At 47.9% G+C, this 19143-nt stretch overlaps 1 protein-coding gene across 1 annotated transcript in view; it reads left to right on the forward strand.

The window, feature by feature from the left end:
- TLCD3A (TLC domain containing 3A) overlaps positions 1-19143 on the forward strand; it is a 266585-nt gene that overhangs the window by 126690 nt on the left and 120752 nt on the right. The window contains exon 3 of the mRNA XM_086954995.1: positions 8408-8624. Coding sequence (XP_086811121.1) covers positions 8408-8624 — 217 coding nt within the window. The remainder of the gene's footprint in view (positions 1-8407; positions 8625-19143) is intronic.

The following is a 19143-nucleotide window of genomic DNA, read 5'->3' on the forward strand; positions in this document are numbered from 1 at the left end:
GTAGCCGGCCTCCGCTCTAAATTGATCAACGACATCTGGCTGAGATTTGCGGGGGATTATGACGTCCTCTGTTTACAGGAGACGTGGGCCATTCAACCAATCCATATGGAGGAGTATAAAACTTATTTTACCCCTGCGGTCCCCTCAGCCTCGGGGCGAGCTAAAGGGGGCTTGACAACTTTAATTTCCAATCTCATTAATATTAAGAAAATCATTGTGCTTAGAACCGATCCTAACTTTCAAATATTAAAGTTAAACATGAATAAAAGTGGCACCTGCATCAAAGTTAATTTCTATAATAACCTCCATCAGGTCCAATTAATGGCAACTATCAAGTACATATCCCTTTCACTTCAGGAGTCACAAAATTTGCATTCTAAAAATATGTTGATAATCTGGGGGGGGCGACTTTAATCAATCCCTTTGCACTCGTAATAACACGAAATCAAACTGTGGGATTGAGGATGAAGATAAAAATATTTTGGCTCACTTTCCTCACACACCAATAGGTGATTGTTTAAACGAAATCCTGTTTGTTTTGGATCTGGGGCTGGCAAATTAATTAGTGGAGCCTCCAGTCCCACTTATCAATGCATTTTATGGGTAGGGACTCAGGTTTAATAGATTTTACTTTTGTTTCACGAACCGCAGCATCCCGCATCCTGAACTTTGGCACTCTAGACAAAGCTACTAGTGACCATTTCACGAACGGTATTACAGTATCCCTTCTAAAGAAAACAGAGAACCGAGATTCACCAAGGAATTATGGGCTTGGATCCTTAACCTTAGATAAAACAAATGGATACACGTTAAAATAGGATAAAATAGACCCAAATCGGCTCACCGCAGAAATTGTGAAGAAGTCCTTAACTTCAATTGAGAATTGTTTGTACACAACTTACACCAACAATGAGATTTTGGACAATTTTTTAAATATTACTAATGTAGCAAAACTAGCCCTAAGTAGAAAATTTAACCATGGTAAGGGAAAAAATACAGGATGGTTTAATGGTGCTTGTACCAAAGCCTATTCAAACCTTAAAAAAGCCCTACACAAAACAGACAGAGATAAACAAGCAATAGTCAACCTCAGAGGGGCATATAACCAGGCAATAAAGGGCAGGAAATCAGAGCTGAAAAAGGAACTCTGGACTCAACTGCACAATAGTTCAAAATTGAAGGACAGCACCACATTCTGGAAAGTTCTTAAGTCCCCCTTTCTCTCAGAAGAAAGGGAAATTTTGAAAGTAGAAATGGCAATTGACAAAGCTCTCTAGGTACAACATTTTAAAGGGATCTTTAGCTCACCGAGCAATAAACACCCGGCCCAAATTGTGGAAAAAATAATTGGCCCACTTCAAGCTGAATCAGTCTTCCCCCTAGATCTTAGAATGACCCATCTGGAAGTTGAGCGAGCTTGGTTAGCCAGCCGGGGGGGGGGGGGCGGGGGGGGAGGCCCCGGGACCAGATGGGGTCCCACTTGACCTATTCAAGTACAATCTGGAACTGTGGACCCCACTACTGACCAGAGTCCTCGAAGCGTCCTGTGCCACAGGGCTAATAAAATCATGGTCGGAATCTATCCTGGGTTCAATTTTTAAAAAGGGTGATCGCCAGTCCCCAGCTTGCTACCGCCCAATTTCCCTGCTAGACTCCCTTGGCAAAACAATGGGGAGGATTATTCTCGAACGACTGCAGCAATGGGCAGGTGACAACAATAAACTTAGTGACATCCAATTTGGGTTCAGGGAGGGCTTTGGTACTATGGACCAAGTCTTAAATCTGACCCTATTGACTGGCAAATATGTTAACGTAAAGAACGGTAACCTACACATGGCTTACGTTGATCTTACTGCGGCGTTCGACTGCGTAAGCCACTCCAAACTATGGATGATCATGTCCGAAATGGGTGTAGAGTCACCGCTGTTAAATTTCATACGGGAACTGTACTCTTAACGCTACAGCAAGGGTGAGGTTCGGAAAGAACGGCGAACTCACACCCTCATTCGGCGTAGAGAGGGGGGTGAGGCAGGGCTGTGTTCTGGCGCCCTTCCTCTTCACTTTATATACAACCGGCCTGGAGAATGCCATGTTGGAGGGGTGTCAGGAATTACCCATGATTGACAAACGCCCTATTCCCGCCCTGTTATACGCCGATGACGCCGTGATTCTAGCCAGAACCCCAGTAGAACTCCAACGCTCCCTGAATAGATACCATCGTTTACTGGCAGAGCTAGACCTTAGAATAAACATCAAAAAGACCTTTGTCATGTCTATTGGACCCTGATCGAAGAAGACCAGGGAGATCTTTATTGAAAAGATCAAATTGGAACACAATAAGACCTATCCCTATCTGGGTGTGCTATTAGACGACAAAAGCTCCTGGAAGTAGGCTATAGAAACAAGAAAATTAATTTTAATTAGGGCAACAGTCGCCCTAGTTAAGTTTGCCCAGCGGTTAGGGAAAAGGCCTCCCATGGAACTTATTAACATCTACAGGGTAAAATGCTTAACCATAGCGACCTACGGAGCGGGAGTCTGGGGGTACTGCAAGGTCGACTCGCTCCAGAAGGGAGAGAACAACTTCCTGAGGTATCTCCTTGCCGTGCCCCGCAGCACCTCTACATATAGCTGCCATTTGGAACTTGGATTGTCATAACTTACCGACCTTGCTAAGCTCCAACCAATCCTCCTGTGGTATCTTATTTGGTCTTCTACCAAATCCACACTTACCTGAGCACTCTTGCAAGACTGCCTCTCTTTGAAACGTGGACACAGGATTGGTTGGTTGGTTTATATCAAGAATTTTTTAAAGGATCTAGGCTTGATGAGGTACTACTATTCCGCCACATAAATTTTAGAAATTCCCTGGAAGAGTTTTAAAAAATTGTGTTTATCTCATCTTGAACAACTACGGCTGACCTCAGAGGCGTCCAGCATGTTCTAACAATTCAAAATACTCTGAACATGCACCCTTACCTAACGTTTGAACTGAGCGGCATTGAAAAATTCCTTTTAACACGCTTCAGGCTGAACATATTTCACCATTTGGTGTCCTTCCCAAAAACAAATGATTGGTCACCTACCTTGATGCTGTGTCCCTGCGATAACCTGATTTTGCTTTCATTACGGAGACTTGGCTCGGTGAGCACAATACCCCGGATATTACTGCAGCCCTACCTAATGGGTACAAAATCATTAATCTCAATCGACTAATTAAGAGAGGAGGCGGAGTGGCCATGATATTTAAAGATAGCTTTTCATGTCGTCAAGAAACAGTCACACAACTAGGCAAACACGAAGTTTTAATTATCTCCATCTCCATCAATTCTCAGGAGATCCTCGGATGCGCAATCATCTACAATCCCCCAAATAGTACAATTGACTTTAGCACCCAACTCCTAGAACAAATCCTTCCATTCTGTCTCAACTATAAAAAACATTATAGTCATCAGTGACTTCAATGTTCATTTCGATCTATCTGACAATCCCCTAACTAAACGACTTGCCACAGACATGGAAATTATGCAACTATCGCAGAAAATAGCTCACCCCACACACAGAGCGGGGCACATGTTAGATCTTATATTTACTAACATATCGAAGACTAACATTACAAATATAACCCCTTTGACATGGACGGACCAATTATAGGATAGATTTTACATTAAACCTACCTATAAAAACGAAAAGACCGCCAGATCAGCCGACTAACTCCACTAAATGTTGGAGTAAATTCTCTTTGGAAAAATTTAAGGAAGATTTCTCTTCTATTCACAACTCTGAAATGACATGCGAAGAAGAAATTTGTCTATTGCGTGGTAACATAGAGAAAGCACTAGACCATTGTTCGCGGACTCGCGCAACCAACCGATCTAAACCGAAAACCTCTGAGAAATGGTATGGCCCAGACCTAAAAATTGAAAAAAGAAAATGCACCACACTTGAGCATAAATGGAGAGTAAGTAGAAACCCTGAAGACATCAACTGAGAATATACCATACCGCCATACGCAAAGCAAAGAAAGACTATTTCTCTCAAAAAATACTAGAGAATAAAATCTCGTCCAAGAAGCTTTTTAAAATCGTAAAAGAACTTTGCAATCCCCCCAGTCTTACATCTAACTTGACTCCATCACAAGAAAATTGCACAAAAATTAGTGACTTTTTTTAGTGATAAAATCGACAAAATATATGCCTCTTTTACAAATTACAGCCAGGCCCCTGTGGAGTATCAGATGGACTCTACTTTGCAAGCCAACTGCTCTACCTTTGGCCCGCTTTCAGAAGACGAGGTCACTAAAGCCATGTCAGAAATCAAATCAGGCTCGCCGTGGGATGTGTGTTCACACTATATTTTCTCTCAACTAACACCCATAATTGGCCCAGCAGTCACAAAAGTTCTTAACCAGTCCCTGGAGCAAGCTGTATTCCCAGAAGTTTGGGAAAAATCGGCGGTAATCCCATTACTAAAAAAGGCGGGCGCGGACATAAACGACCCAGCCAATTATCGTCCCATTTCACAGCTCCCCTTTCTATCCAAGGTTTTAGAAAGACTGGTAACAAAACAACTGTCAAGTTATCTGGAAACCAACAAACTACTAGATGTCTCCCAAACCGATTTTAGATCAAATAACAGCACAGAGACAACGCTCCTGGCTGTAATGGACGATATTCGAATGCAGGTCGATAAAGGCAAAACGGTCGCCCTGATACTCCTTGATTTATCAGCGGCGTTTGATACCGTGTCCCATAAACTGTTAATTCACATACTTGCCGCAAAAGGTATACAAGGTAAAACCCTAAATTGGCTGGAGTCCTTTCTATCAAACAGATCCCAGTCCATCTGTCTAGGCAACTGTACCTTTACCCCTCGAAAGATTAAATATGGAGTGCCACAAGGGGCAACATTGAGCCCAACATTGTTCAATGTATACGTCTCCTCATTGGCGTCGATTGGCAAGGAATGGGGCATTAATATCTGCTCCTACGCTGACGATACTCAGCTGATGGTAACACTAAATGGGGAAAATGACGCCAAAAGTAGACTGCAAAACTGCCTGTCAGAGCTATCCAATTGGATGCATGGCCATTATTAAAAACTAAATGCTGACAAGTCAGAAATTCTCCTCTTCGGTGGGGCTAAACAGCTCTGGGATAACACCTGGTGGGCAATTTCCTTAGGTTCTCCACCCAATCCCACATCGTCTGCTAGAAACTTAGGAATTCAGCTGGACACCACTCTATCGATGAAATGCCATGTCACCTCAATATGTGGCAAAGGATTTGCCATACTAAAAAGATTGAAACGGGTCTTCCCCTGGATCCCACTGGAATGCAGACAGATCCTAGTCCAGTCACTACTAGTTAGCAGGCTGGACTATGGCAATTCACTATTTGTTGGTATGTCGGACTACTTATTTAGAAAACTACAACTGGTCCAAAACGCTGCAGCTAAAGCTGTTTGCAATAAGAGAAAGTATGATTCCGCTACAAGCTGCTTGAGAGCCTTACATTGGCTGCCCATGAGGCAAAGAGCCACGTTCAAAATGCTATGCATCGCCCATAAAACGATACACAATACTGGCCCTTACATTCTACGGAATAGAATTAAGTTCTATGCTCCAGCACGGAACGTACGTTCACAAGCCTCAGCCAAAGCTGCCACCACACGGATCAAGCTATCCAGGATGGGCGGACGTGCCTTTTCACACATAGCTGCTAAATGTTGGAATGATCTGCCCATCAACCTCCGACTCACGGACTCCTACCCCATCTTTAAGAAAAAACTAAAAACTGCATTATTCCGCACACCAGAATAACCAATAAGTCCCAGGAAATTGCCCTAGGTTTTACTGCTCAATTTTGCAGCGCCGTGATATCCTGGTTGGATGAATGCTGCGCTTTACAAGTATACATAACAATAACAATAACAACCTTTCGCCCCAATCAACAATACACGCAATTATTTTTTGTAAGTTTTACAGAGAACCCAGAAAAGAATGGTTGTTCCCCTTATTAAGAATCTTGGGCTTAAGGAGATGTAGCCCGGCTTATCTTGCCTTACAATTCTTGGAAGATCCTAGCTTTGCAAAAAACGTAGCCCAATTCTTGAAGTTTTGTATAAAGCAAAGGCAAAATTTTGGTTAGTTGTTGTAACATACTCAGCGTATTAACTTTTAAACTTTTTTCATGAAATGTGCACATTGTTTTCTTACCATCCTGTGGACTATTTTGTGCTAGCTACTGTTCTTGATGGCACTGATTGAAATTGTTTAACTTGGTACTCTTTTTTTAAAATTTTTTTTTTTAGAATGATTCTTTTATTGAAACAATTTTAATGCAAATTTTATCTGTACTTTTATGGTGTTTATATATTTGAAATACCGAATAAAGGATCTTGATTGATTGATTGAATAGATTGCTGTGCAAAGGCTTTTATTGAGGTTTTTTTATATCGTATGTTCTTAAAATAGCGTAAGGTTGTTAGCTGAAACAATAAATAAATAAATGGGAAAAAAAGTCTGCAGAAACAGGAGTTCTGAAGGCAAAACGTTAGAGGGAAACGACGCCAAGGATGGCAGGTCTAACAATGACAAACTACTATAAACAAACATTGGCAATGCTAATCGGTCTCATTTGTGGTTATAGCTAGGCAAGACTGGTTGGCATGCTTGTCCTCTGTGACGTTACTGTTTTAAACTTCTTTTGCTGAATTCTCGATTCTAAAAAAGTTTGAAGAAAACTGAAAGCAGAAATAATTTTCGCTGTTAATGATAAAATGTAGGTGTTTCCGAGATTTATCTGGCTGGAAATTATTCTAAGGTCATGAATCTACCTGGGAGACCCTGAATGGAGAGCTGTTGTTAGTAGTTAGTGACCTTAAGTTTAAAAGTGTTACTGCTGGTGCAGGAAATAAGACACCACCACTTCGAGAGAACTCTGGAGGGTTACTCTTTCCCTCTCAAAGTTGCAAACATCTTTATTCAAAACCAGACGACACTCTTTCGCTTTACATTCTACAGACTTAAAAGAGCGATGAAACAACACTTTCCGACATTCCCGAACGAACCCCAGACGATGGACACCCTACAACTATTGATCACCTCCACAAACACCTCACATTTGGTCTCACGACTGTATACTCGGGCGCAGACAGAACTAGACCGTAGGGCTACCAGGGCACTGGGAAAATTGAATATGCTTTTGGACACACCTCTTACAGACAAAGAATGGGAGGCCACATGCACACTCACGAAAATGCTAACGCCAAATGGCAACCTACGTATAATCCACTTCAAATACCTCCACCAGGTCTATTACACTCCTGCCCAATTATACAGATACGGACTACACGAGGAAGCACGATGTAAAAGATGTGGTCATGACCAAGCAGATTTTATACACTTGGCCTGGAACTGTGTGAAGATACAGGCTTACTGGGCGGAAGTGACAGAAAAACTGACAGAGATGGTGGGAGTACCGATTGCATGTACAGTTACATGTTGTCTATTGGGCCTACTACATAACGTGAAAGCGACGCGACGTAAATTTTGCGTCGTAGCATTATTATTAGCCAAACGCAGACTCTCTATGTGCTGGGATAGCTCACATACACCCCAAATCAAACATTGGATACAGGACATGGCGTATTGCCAAGATACTCTTAGGACATACGAGGAATCCCTCCCGCCGAGATCTAGACCCAGAGACTACTGGTCATATTTCACCACATACTTAAACGTGCAAATAGAGGACTAAGGGGCACACAACATCATTAGCAATAGCTGATAGCTAGCATGAGACTTACTGGATAGTGGTTTCACATATATCGAGTTATTGAAATGTGGAGCTGAAGTTGGAATGCGGTAGTGGACTGATCAAGTTATGTTAGACATATGTTATTTAAATAAAATTAGGAAAAAACTGAGACCAACTGATTTTGTAAACGCGGCCGACCCAAAGTGGTTGTAGGCGACTTGCTATGTACGTTAACGTATGTTATGCATGCAATCTGCTCATGTTTATTTGATTCAACAACACGCCGCCGGCCTTTTCTTTTAAGGTTGTGGGCGTTAAGCTGTGTAACTTGTGTGCATACTGACAATAAAGGTCTTGGAACAAAAAAAAAGAAAAAAAAAAAGTTGCAAACATCTGGTTTTATTACACAAACACTTTTAACTATGTCAAGACATAACCATATGTAATTGAATTTGGAAGGTGGATTTATGGCTTGCCATGTGTACTGATAGCTCGTGCACGGGCAGCCCTCGGTGACCCGGACACAATGCCTCAAAAGTCATAAAGCATGCTATCTCCGGGCTTTCATCCTTGTGACTTGGCATGCCTCACTAAGCTGTAACCTGGGCACAATGGTACAGTTGTAATTTGTGTTTGCTTTCTTGCAGACATTGGCTGGCCACGGCGTACGTCTGGTTTCTGATCCCTTACATGGTCTACGATATCTATGCCATGTATATCTGCCACTGGTACAAATGCAAAGTGAAAGGGGACTTGGATGCGAAGAGGCACTTTGTACTCGCAATGAACAGTTTCCTGCAAAAAGACTTTCTCATGTGCGTGCATCACGTCGCAATTCTAACAATCCTGGTCCCTATTTCTCTGGTGAGTATTGTGTATTGATTCTCGCTTTGCATTGGATGATAAGGATAATTACGCACTTATATAGCGCACAACTACCCCTAGGCATCTCGGCGCTTGTACGAATACCGCTGAGGAACTCTTCCTGGCGTTTCCCTGTTAGGAGCCCACTCCTGGGCACCCCCAAGGTGAAGTCAGGCATCCTCAGCGTTGTTGGGGCCGTTGTAGAGATTAAGCAAGCTATTGCCCAGAGGTGCAAAGTGGGGCTCATGATCAGAATAGGCACCAAGGCGAGAATTATCAGGTCTGAGGAAATTGAGCCCGAGACCCGCCGAGGCGTAATTGAACCCTGGTCCCAGCCAGACTCCTGCATCAGGGTCTGCCGCTCTAACCATTGAGCCACACTTCTCTGCACCAGTTAGGCCTTCTGAAGCGGCCATACAAGTGAAAACAAGCATGTTGCAGGAAAGTTTCCCTTGTTCAGTTTTAATCTAGGATCGGTCCCTGTTCTTTGCTCTGTCTCTGCTTAACGCTCTTGGCAACAGCAAACCACCTGGTACTTTGGTGATTCTTAAGGGGGCATACTGCTAGGCTGACTTCCTTTCATTGCCCATTTGTGGTTCTGCATCTCAGTGCCATAACGAAATGCTTCAAACCTGTAGCCTTTGAGAACGTGTTTTAAGTTGTTGTGTGAGGGCATTTTAATGCAGCACCTTCCAGAGAACTGCTCTCCGGAGACATCCCCATAGCAGTTACGTTCTGTGAATTCCTGTATAAGAATGTGCTTCCCTGAAAAAACGAAGCACTTTGGAAATGTAGCACTGTAATCTTAGTACAAACACTGTTCCTGAAAATGTATTCGCATTGCCAAAATGCTTCTCTTTACAGCAAATCATTCTTTTGCACAGTGAACCCTGTGCTACCCTATACACACATGTATTCTCCAGACCATTGCATATTGTGATTCCTTAAATGCAAGCGCAATTTACAAAATCGCAAGAAGTTGCGAGTACCTAAATTGCTAAACCTTTGATGCATGTGCCCATAACAGGCTTATTGTAATGTTGGTCGTAGTTTCCTCCGACCGACATCGTGGTGGAAACGGGACCGACAGACCTCCAGTCAGTGGTCCCGACAGCCTAATTACGATGTGACTGCACATGATTTTCTCACATTCCCACTTGTCCCTTTGGGAAGCATGTGTTACGGCCGAAAACCGGCTGTAGACAAAGCTCCCATGGGGAAATGGGAGGTAGTGTTAATCCCTGCACCCTTTGGCAGGCACCACAAGGGGCTTAACACAAGGTGAAGGGATTAACAGGGGGGCACCATAGGTGCCCCCTCAGCCCCCAACCGGAGGCTGCAAGGAGAAGGCGGCCTGCTAGGGGCCCCCAAACTCACTTTCCAACAGACTTTCCATGTCGGAAAGCCCGACATGGAAAGCCTGTTGTAAACTGAGCATTGTAATCCAGAAGGTGAAAACGCCTTCCTATGGGATTACGGGACTGTCGGCAGCAAGCCGGAACGACCGGCCGGTTTAAATTCGACTGGCTGTATTGCAATCAGCCGGTCGGAAATGAAACCGACGATCTGTCATAAAGCCTCTGACCAAAGGTTGGAGGCTTTACGACCAAGATCGTAATAGGCACCTAAGAGTTGAAATAAAGAAATATTGAAAATGAGTAGGAAAAACATCCCTTTGTCACATCGTTGTCATCTGTAACTTTTTGTCACAATGGCAGATTTACAAAAGCAACATAACACTAAATCGGCTTGACCCTTCTATTTGAAGGGATATATAGGGTTGTAGGTTCTCCAAGAACCCAAGGTGGCCAGAGGCAACAACTGAGCTGCACGTACAGCGTTTTTTGTTAGTGTTCCGAGTATAGGCAAATTCATATAGTGAAATATGTAGAGTGAAAAATGGGTATCAAGGAAACCTATGTAATTCTGAAATGGGCACAAGTTAGGGAGTTTAAGCGCAGTGGTTATTTGCACATCTCTGAATTTGTTTGTACCCACAATAGCATAATATTTAGAGGGTATTTTTCAAAATATCTTCTTTCTTACACACTGACTTACATTAGGAATGCAACAATAAAGCGAACTCCAGTTGGTAATAATAAATGTTCTACTATTCTATGCTTCCACATTTCTTCCGACAAAAATGGTTATTCACTTGTGTAGATAGGCCTTGTGGCTGCGACAGGAAATGGCCCAAAGCGCAACATGGACACAGCTCATTTTTACACTGCAAACTGACCCTTTTCTTGGTTTCGCCTGCACAGCTCTGTGCCCGTGAAATCTCTTGTATTTAATATATCTTAAACTGAGGCTCTTATCAGTTCCCACAGCTGAATTACTGTGTTCATTCGCTTTTAAGTGGAACGTTTTTTTGTTAACTTTCTCAGACTGAAGGCATTTACTATTCTTCTACAAAAGCTGTTAACCCTGCTTAGGCCCCATTCACTGTCAAGGTAAGATCTCTTCCCTTAGGTAAGGCAGACAGCTTCTTTTTTCTTTTTTGGTCCTCACCTCACCTTTTAAGCCGCTGCGGATCTTGTGAAGCCTATATTTTACTAAGAAACAGGCAGCCACAGTTACCTTGCAGAAAACAGGCTCATGATTTGAATGGCGCAGCAGGTGCAGTAGCACTAAGCCTTCTCTAAACACATAATATTGCTATATTTGACTACTAAGCAGGCAGTCACAATTGCAGTTACCTTGCAGTTTAAAGGGACTTGATTTGAGTGGAGCAGTAGGCGCCGTGCACCGAGGCGAAAAGCTCTACTGACCCCACTAAACCCAGATTATTGCTAAAATATAAAACAAAACAGGCAGTCGCAAGCAAAATTACCTTGCAGACAACAGGGTCATGATTTCAATGGTGCAAGAGGTGCAGTGACACCATGACCAAAAGCTCTAGGCATCCCACTATACTCCTCAAATTGCTATATTTTATTACTAAACAAGCAGTCAAAAATGCAGTTACTTTGCAGACATGTTCATGATTTTAATGGTGCAGCAGGTGCAGTGTCACCGGGCCCAAAAGTTGTCAGAACTCCTCCAAACACCTAGTATTGCTTCATTTTACTACTATGCAGGCCGTCAAAATTGCAGTTACCTTGCAGTTAAAAAGGGCTTGCTTTAAACGGTGCATCAAGTGCAGTGGCACCAAGGGCAGAAGCTGTCACAACTCTCCTAAACACCTAATATTTCAATATTTTACAACTAAACAGGCAGTCACAAGTGCAGTTATCTAGGAAGGGCTAGGGTCATGATTTCAATAGTGCAGCAGGTGTAGTGGTTCCAGGACCAAAAGCTTCAGGCTCCCCATTAAACACTGATTATTGCTATATTTTACAACTTAACAGACAGTCACAAGTGCTGTTATCTTTCAGGCACTAGGGTCAGGATTTGAATGGTGCAGCAGGTGCACAAGCACCAGACTCACAAGTTGTCAGAACTCCTCTACACACCTGATATATATATATATTTTTTTTGGGAAAACCTTTATTTACAGATCAAAGTACACGGCTATTCAGCCTTACATCCCGGAGGCAAGGCAGCATTACAAAAAGAGGATGATCAGTGCACACAGGGCATATTATAAAATCGTACAAGGTTTAGTTTTATGTTAGAAGTAATGAAAACAGAAATGAAAATACCATTAAAAAAAAGCACCAAAAACAGTGCGAAAAAGGCAAGGCAAAAGTACCTAAGTGCGAGAGTACCCAGCGGAGGAGAAGGCTGGGCCTTGGGCCCAAAGCGTACACGTATGAACAGTGCATAATGGACGATATCGGGAGGGGAAGAATGCAGGATTTGCAATATAATGGCAGTTAGGTTGGAAGTAAAGGCTAAGGGGAATGTCGTAACTCCAATGGGGCAGTGTCCGGAGGGAGACAGATATCACCCCTGTATTCGTTCCAGGCCCCCCAGATCCTAAGCCACTTCTTGGGTTTGCCCCGGGCCACATACACTGTTTTCTCACGAAGCATGCACCAATCCATATTGATCTTCCACAATTCCACAGTGGGAGGCTATGTGGCTCCCCATTTCTGAGCGATGTCACGCTTTGCCACCATGTTTCCCAAAGTGACCCACTGGGTTTGCGCATTATTGTAGTCCGCGGGGCCCCACACATTCAATAAGCAGCGCCGGGCTTCAGCCGGCAAGTCGACACCAGTCACCTCACACATCACCGCGTGAACACGCCTCCAGTAGGAAGCGACCGCGTGGCACTCCCAGATAATGTGCATGAAGGTGGCCAGTTCACCACATCCACGCCTACAAAGACCACCGAATGGCCCATATGGATCAACCGGGAACCGGTCACATACACTCTATGCAAAATTTTCAGTTGGACCAAGCGTAGTCTGGCAGGGATTGCCACTTCCTTGGGGGAGGACACCGCACACTGCCAATCCTCATCATCCAGCTCAATTCCATCATGCACCCATTGGTCTCTCACACTCAGAAGGAGGTCCGTTCGGACATTAATCAGTTTTTTATAGATCAGCGAGACGGCACTGTCCGGCATATGACCATCCAGCACCCTATCTTCCAGCGGGGATGACTCCGGGACCTTCTCACCCACCGGCAGCACAGCCAAAAGGGCATGCCGCAATTGGGCGTACCTAAAAAATTCCGTCGCTCCCAGTTGAAACTCCGTTTGTAGAGCGGCGAAAGATTTTATCCCACCCTTAGCCATCATATCGTCGACCTTGGAGATACCAATGAGGTCCCATCGGTCAAACCCCTTAGTGTGCCACAATTTACCCAGTAGGTCTGAGTCGTAAAGTGGGGTGGCCAATGTGATCTTCCCCTTCCATCCCTGTGCCTTTGTGACAGCCCTCCATATGTGCACTGCTGTCCTGGTAGGACCTGTCATTCTTCCATCCAGAGATCTCGAGTACAAAGCCCTGTAGTAATTCCCACCATCAAGGAGCCACCGGTCCATGGCATACCCCGGGCTATCGGCTGGACCGTAGAGACCATGGTTGAGGGCGGCTAGCTGGGAGGCCCAATAATACCTCCGGATATCAGGCAAAGCGATACCTCCGTCGTACCACGGGAGCGTGAGTTTGGTTATAGCAATGCGGGGTCTGCCGTCCCAGAGGAGGGCCTGCTGCAAGCCCTCGACCTCTCTGAAGTACCCGGAGGGGACCGGGTCCTGGGTATTCTGGAGCGCATACAAAAATCTGGGCAGGGACATCATTTTGAACAACGCCGCACGTCCAAGCAGGGAAAGTGGTAGCTTCCGTCACCCCTTTACATCACGCCGAAGGCGTGCAAGAGGGGGAAGCAAGTTGTTCGCATAACGTGTCCGTGCATCGGTTGAAATATAGATGCCCAGGTACTTAAACCCCTGCCTCGAGGGGGCGTGGCTTGGGCGCCGATGGCGGTGGTCGCCTGAGAGCTCTTCTCCGGGACTGAGCCCGGAATTATCCTGTAAATCGGAGGCCGTGGGGCACCCTAACCCCCGCAAACTGTTGATCGGATCGACTGGGACCTGCCGGGGAATTCGGTGCAGCCCATACATGAGGTGACCCGACGGAAAATCTAAGTTTGTGGATCCGCGGAGTGCGACCCAACATGGCGCCCGGACCTCATTGTCCCCTTGGACGGGACCATTGAACTGGAGGAGCATCGCTAGCTACAGCGCACCCTCCACCTTTTCGCTTCCCTGCGATATGAGGATTTGGGTACAGATCTGATTGGACTCAGGCAACCGGGAATGCACCTGGAGAGTCGGATGCCCTCACTATAGTGGACCTCGGCACACGGACGCCTGGAGGCCCTGCCTGCGGTGCTGCCCCCCTAGACCGCACTTGGCTGCATTTCCCCGATCGACCCACTCCCATGGGAGGCACTGCCCCTAGGCGCCACAAAGTCTCCGGTGGTGTTGGTGACCCTCGCTCCGGGACCTCATCAGCCAGGCGGGCCTGCCCGACCTGGCGCCAACTGTCTCCGCCTCCTCCCCAGTGCCCTCCGACGACGTGGTGGCGGCGCGGGCCGAAGCTGTGGAGGTCCAACAGGCCCTGGAGACGGAGATCGCCGACCCCCGACCCGAAGGCCAATAACCGGGAGAGACATAGCCGAAGCCCGCACTTGGTGGCGCCTCTGGCTGGATCCACACAGCGTGATCCCTGCGACATGGGGAAACCAAGGGGAGCCAAGGGGACTACCCCAGCCGCATCAGATTCAGAGACCCCGGACAAAGAGGAACGCAAAGATCCGGAGAGTTCTGGTGGCGCACCACTGCAACAACAATTTGACCGTGTCTTGGAGGCGATTGCGACCACACGCTCGGCCCTCCAGCAGGACATTGCCCAGGTGACGATGAGTCTGGGCCTCCTTAGAGCGGATCACAGCAAACTTTCGGATAGAGTCAAGGAAGTAGAGGGCTCGGTGAAAACTTTGGAGCCAGCGCAGCGCACCCTGGCCGCGACAATGAAAGATGCCCTATCCCGGATTACTGTTCTGGAGCAACGAGCGGAAGATGCGGAAGGCCGTAACAGGCGCAACAACATTCGAGTGGTGGGCCTGCCGGAGAAGATTGAGGATGGTGACATGGTGGCCTACTTAGAAGCCTGGCTCCGAGACACAGTGGCTCCGGAGGGTCTATCCTCTTTCTACACCCTGGAGCGAGCACATAGAGTTCCAGCGAGGCCGCCGCAACTGGGCCGTGCCCCGCGACCGGTGGTAGCGCGGTTATTGCACTTTCGGGACAGAGACCTCATCCTTAATGCCGCCAGACATAATGGCCCATTCAAGGTGGAGAACAGCCAGGTGAACATCTTCCCGGACTACACCTATGAGACCCAACGCAGGCGGTTCTCATTCTTGGCAGTCAAACGCGAGCTCCGGAGCGAGGGCATCCAATACTCGCTCCTATTTCCCGCGCGGCTCCGCATAATTGTCGATGACAAAACCCAATTCTTTGATACCCCGGAGGAGGTCTGTAACTGGCTTGAACTTTACAGAGCCGGGAAAGATGGCTTTGGGTCTTCATCTCAGCTAGTGGTGGAGCCGGGACAACGACGGCGATCCAAGAGAATTCGGAGTCGCCGTGGCCGATCGGGAGGACCCTCAACTGCGGAGACATCGACGGAGCGGAAGGGAGTGTTGGAGGTGTTATCAGCGTTGTCTGGCTCACGGGAGGGCACCGTTGAAGAGGAAGCGGACCCTGGTGATGAGGGGGAACCAACGGACTCGGAGGAGTCGGTGACTGATAGCGTCCACACGCCGGTGATCACACCGAAATCGGTTGAGGACCTTCTGGATGGACAGGGTTGACGGGGTGAGCTGCAATCGTTTGGGTGGGGGCCCGGAGTGGGGGTGGCGGGTACCGACGATTGATCATGATTCCCGGGGGGGTGGGGGTGGGGTGCCTTGCTCGTGCCCTGAGGGTTACCAGTACTGTTTTGGGCTAGCTTTAGTCCTGGTAGCCAGAGTATTGAGGGCCCACTGCCAACGCCCGGCCCGCACTTGGCCCTTAAGGCCTTCCTACGGTGGCGACCGCAGGACTAGTCGGGGACAGGGGTTTTTTTGAGGATATGGTTTGGATGGGAACTAGATGGTGCTATTTGGGTCCTGTTCTGGGGAGGGTGGGTAAGGGATTTGATCGAGTTGGGGTTGTTGAGTTTTGGTTGGGGAAAATGTCCGCCATCAGTGCTGGGTTGCTTGTTGTTCTTTCTTTGCTGGGACCCGGATGGGGGGACTTTGCACGAACAATATGGGACAATGGCTGATGTTGCTAATGTGAAATGTATTACTTGGAATGTGTGGGGGCTTCACACCATGTCTAGACGTCACAAAGTACACGCTTATTTAGTGCGTACAGGGGTACAAATGGCGCTGTTGCAGGAGACCCATCTGAACAAGGCGGAAGGGGCGGCGCTGCAGCGTAGGTGGAGAGGGCAGGTCTTTTGCCCGTCGTACTCCGCGTATGCCAGGGGGGCGCTGATTTGGATTAGAGCTGGGGTTCCCTTCCAGGTCACGAAATCGGTGGTGGACCCAGAGGGGCGCTATGTGGCCATTTCGGGCACTCTGGGGGGGAGGGACCTGAACGTTTGCTGTGTTTATGCACCCAATATGGACCAAGTTGCCTTCTTTTCCAGGTTATCGGGCTCGTTGGCCCACTTCTTCTCCGGGCCCCTCTTGCTAGGTGGAGATTTCAACTCAGTAGTGAATGTGGAGACTGATCGCTCGCATCCGCCTCTCCCTGACTCTCCGGTTCGCCGTGTGGCTAAAGGTCATGGGGACTGGCAGATGCACTGGGGTCTGACTGACATTTGGAGGGCGCAGCACCCTGCCGCGAGAGATTATTCCTACTTCTCGAGACTGCACGAGCTACACGTTAGACTAGACGGATTTCTTGGCTCGGCTGAACTGGTTTCAGCGGCGGTCCGGTCTGAGTATTTAACCAGGACCATCTCAGATCATAACCCCCTCCTGCTGGACCTTCGCTGGCTTCCTGGGGTGCCTGCGGTGCCCACCTGGAAGTTACGTCCCGAGATCCTTGAGGACAGTGTCTTCAAGGCGGACCTAGGAGATAAGATCTCGGAATATTTCGCTACCAACAGGGGCACTGCGAGCTCGAGGGCGCTAGAATGGGATGCTTTTAAGGTGGTGGTGAGGGGTTATTGCATCTCTAAAAAGGTAGGCATAAGGCGGGTTATCCTTGACGACTTAGCTACTGCGGATCGGAAGCTCCGTGAGTTGGAGCTCCGCCGCCCCGGGCACCCTGAACTCCAGGAGCGTACGGTAGAGGCGAAGGAAGCGGTGGCGGCGGAGGTTGAACGGCTGCGCTGTTTCGACTACAAGGCCTATACGGTTAGGTCCCTTGCAGAGGGGGATAGGTCGAGCGCACTGCTGGCATGGCTGGCTAACCCCACACGCCAGGCCTTACTGACGACGTCCATGCGCATGGCAGACGGGACCGAAGTGCACACTCAGCCCGAGATCCTGAGCTGCTACCTGCGCTACTACGAACGCTTGTACCGCAGTCGCTCTGCCAGAGACCCTGACTTGCTTGATGATTATCTACGACCCCTGGAGCTCCCGATGGTGGAGCCTGACGTGGCGAAAACCCTGGGGTCAGACATTGAACTGGGGGAGATCCGCAGTGCCATTAAAAAGATGGCGAGGAATAAGACCCCGGGCCTCGACGGCCTTCCTGTTGAATTTTATGCAGCTTATGTTGACCTCCTAGCACCAAGGTTATTGATAGTATACAGAGAGGCGAAGAGACTTGGTCGGCTCCCCGGCTCGATGTGCGAGGCCTTAGTAGTGCCCCTTCTCAAGCCGGGAAGGGACTCGTCCGATCCGGCGTCCTACCGTCCTTTATCAATGCTAACGGTCGACTATAAAATACTGAGCAGCATCTTGGCTTCGAGGCTGCTGGGTCACATGGGCTCTCTGGTACACGAAGACCAGGCTGGATTCATCCCCAAGCGAAACACGACCATGAACATCCGTAGGTTGTTCCGCTTGTTGGGAGAACCGCTCGTGGACGCCCCGTGCCCGATGGTCCTATCGGTGGACTTAGAGAAGGCCTTTGACAGCCTCGAATGGGACTACCTGCGCACTGTGTTACTGCGATTCGGCCTTGGCGAGGGTTTCATCAGATGGACAACGGTCCTATACGCCTCGGCATCGGCCAGGGTTCGGGCAGGCCCGCTGGTTTCCTCACAATACCCGGTGGAGAGGGGCACGAGACAGGGTTGTTCGTTATCACCACTTCTCTTTGCGTTGGCGGTGGAGCCACTGGCTCTGCTACTCCGATCGGGAACCCATTATAATGGCCTGCGGACACCCTCGGGCCCACATTACATCTCGCTCTACGCCGATGACCTGTTGCTCTTCCTTGAGGACCCGGTTACTGCCCTGCAGGGGGCTGCGACGGCGCTCACGACGTTTGGGGAGGTCTCGGGCCTTCGAGTGAACTGGGCTAAGACCTGTCTCTTCCCGGTTCGCAGAGGCACGCCTAGCCCTGTTGTTGGTGGAGAGATTAGATGGGAACCTGACTGCTTTAAATACCTGGGGGTGTACGTTTACCATGAACCAGCTGACCTCCTGGATGGGAATATTGCTCGCAGCACCCGAGCGCTACGGGGTAATATGGATTTCTGGGCGACGCTACCGCTCTCGGTGGCAGGGCGGATTGCTTTGCTCAAAATGGTGGCGCTCCCCCGGTTGCTGTATTATTTCCGAACGTTACCGATCTGGGTACCGCCGGCCACATTTAGACTCTTACGGTCGATGATAGTCGGATTCCTCTGGGGCTCGGGCCGCCGAAGAGTGGCCCTCAAGACCCTGATGAGACCGAAGGACGAGGGTGGGCTTGCGGTACCGGACTTCGAAAAATACTACCTAGCGGTGCAACTACAGACCCTCACCCAGGAGATAGCCAGGGAATTCCGGGGCCCGGAGAACAGGAGGGGCACGGGGATGGCCAGACATGTTCTCTCCTTCATAGCGCTGCGACAACGGTTGGCTTTACAGGACTTATCGATGGAGGAGAAGACCATTCGCC

Source organism: Lissotriton vulgaris, chromosome 2_1 (assembly GCF_964263255.1).
Source record: "Lissotriton vulgaris chromosome 2_1, aLisVul1.2, whole genome shotgun sequence".
Classification (NCBI taxonomy): domain Eukaryota; kingdom Metazoa; phylum Chordata; class Amphibia; order Caudata; family Salamandridae; genus Lissotriton; species Lissotriton vulgaris.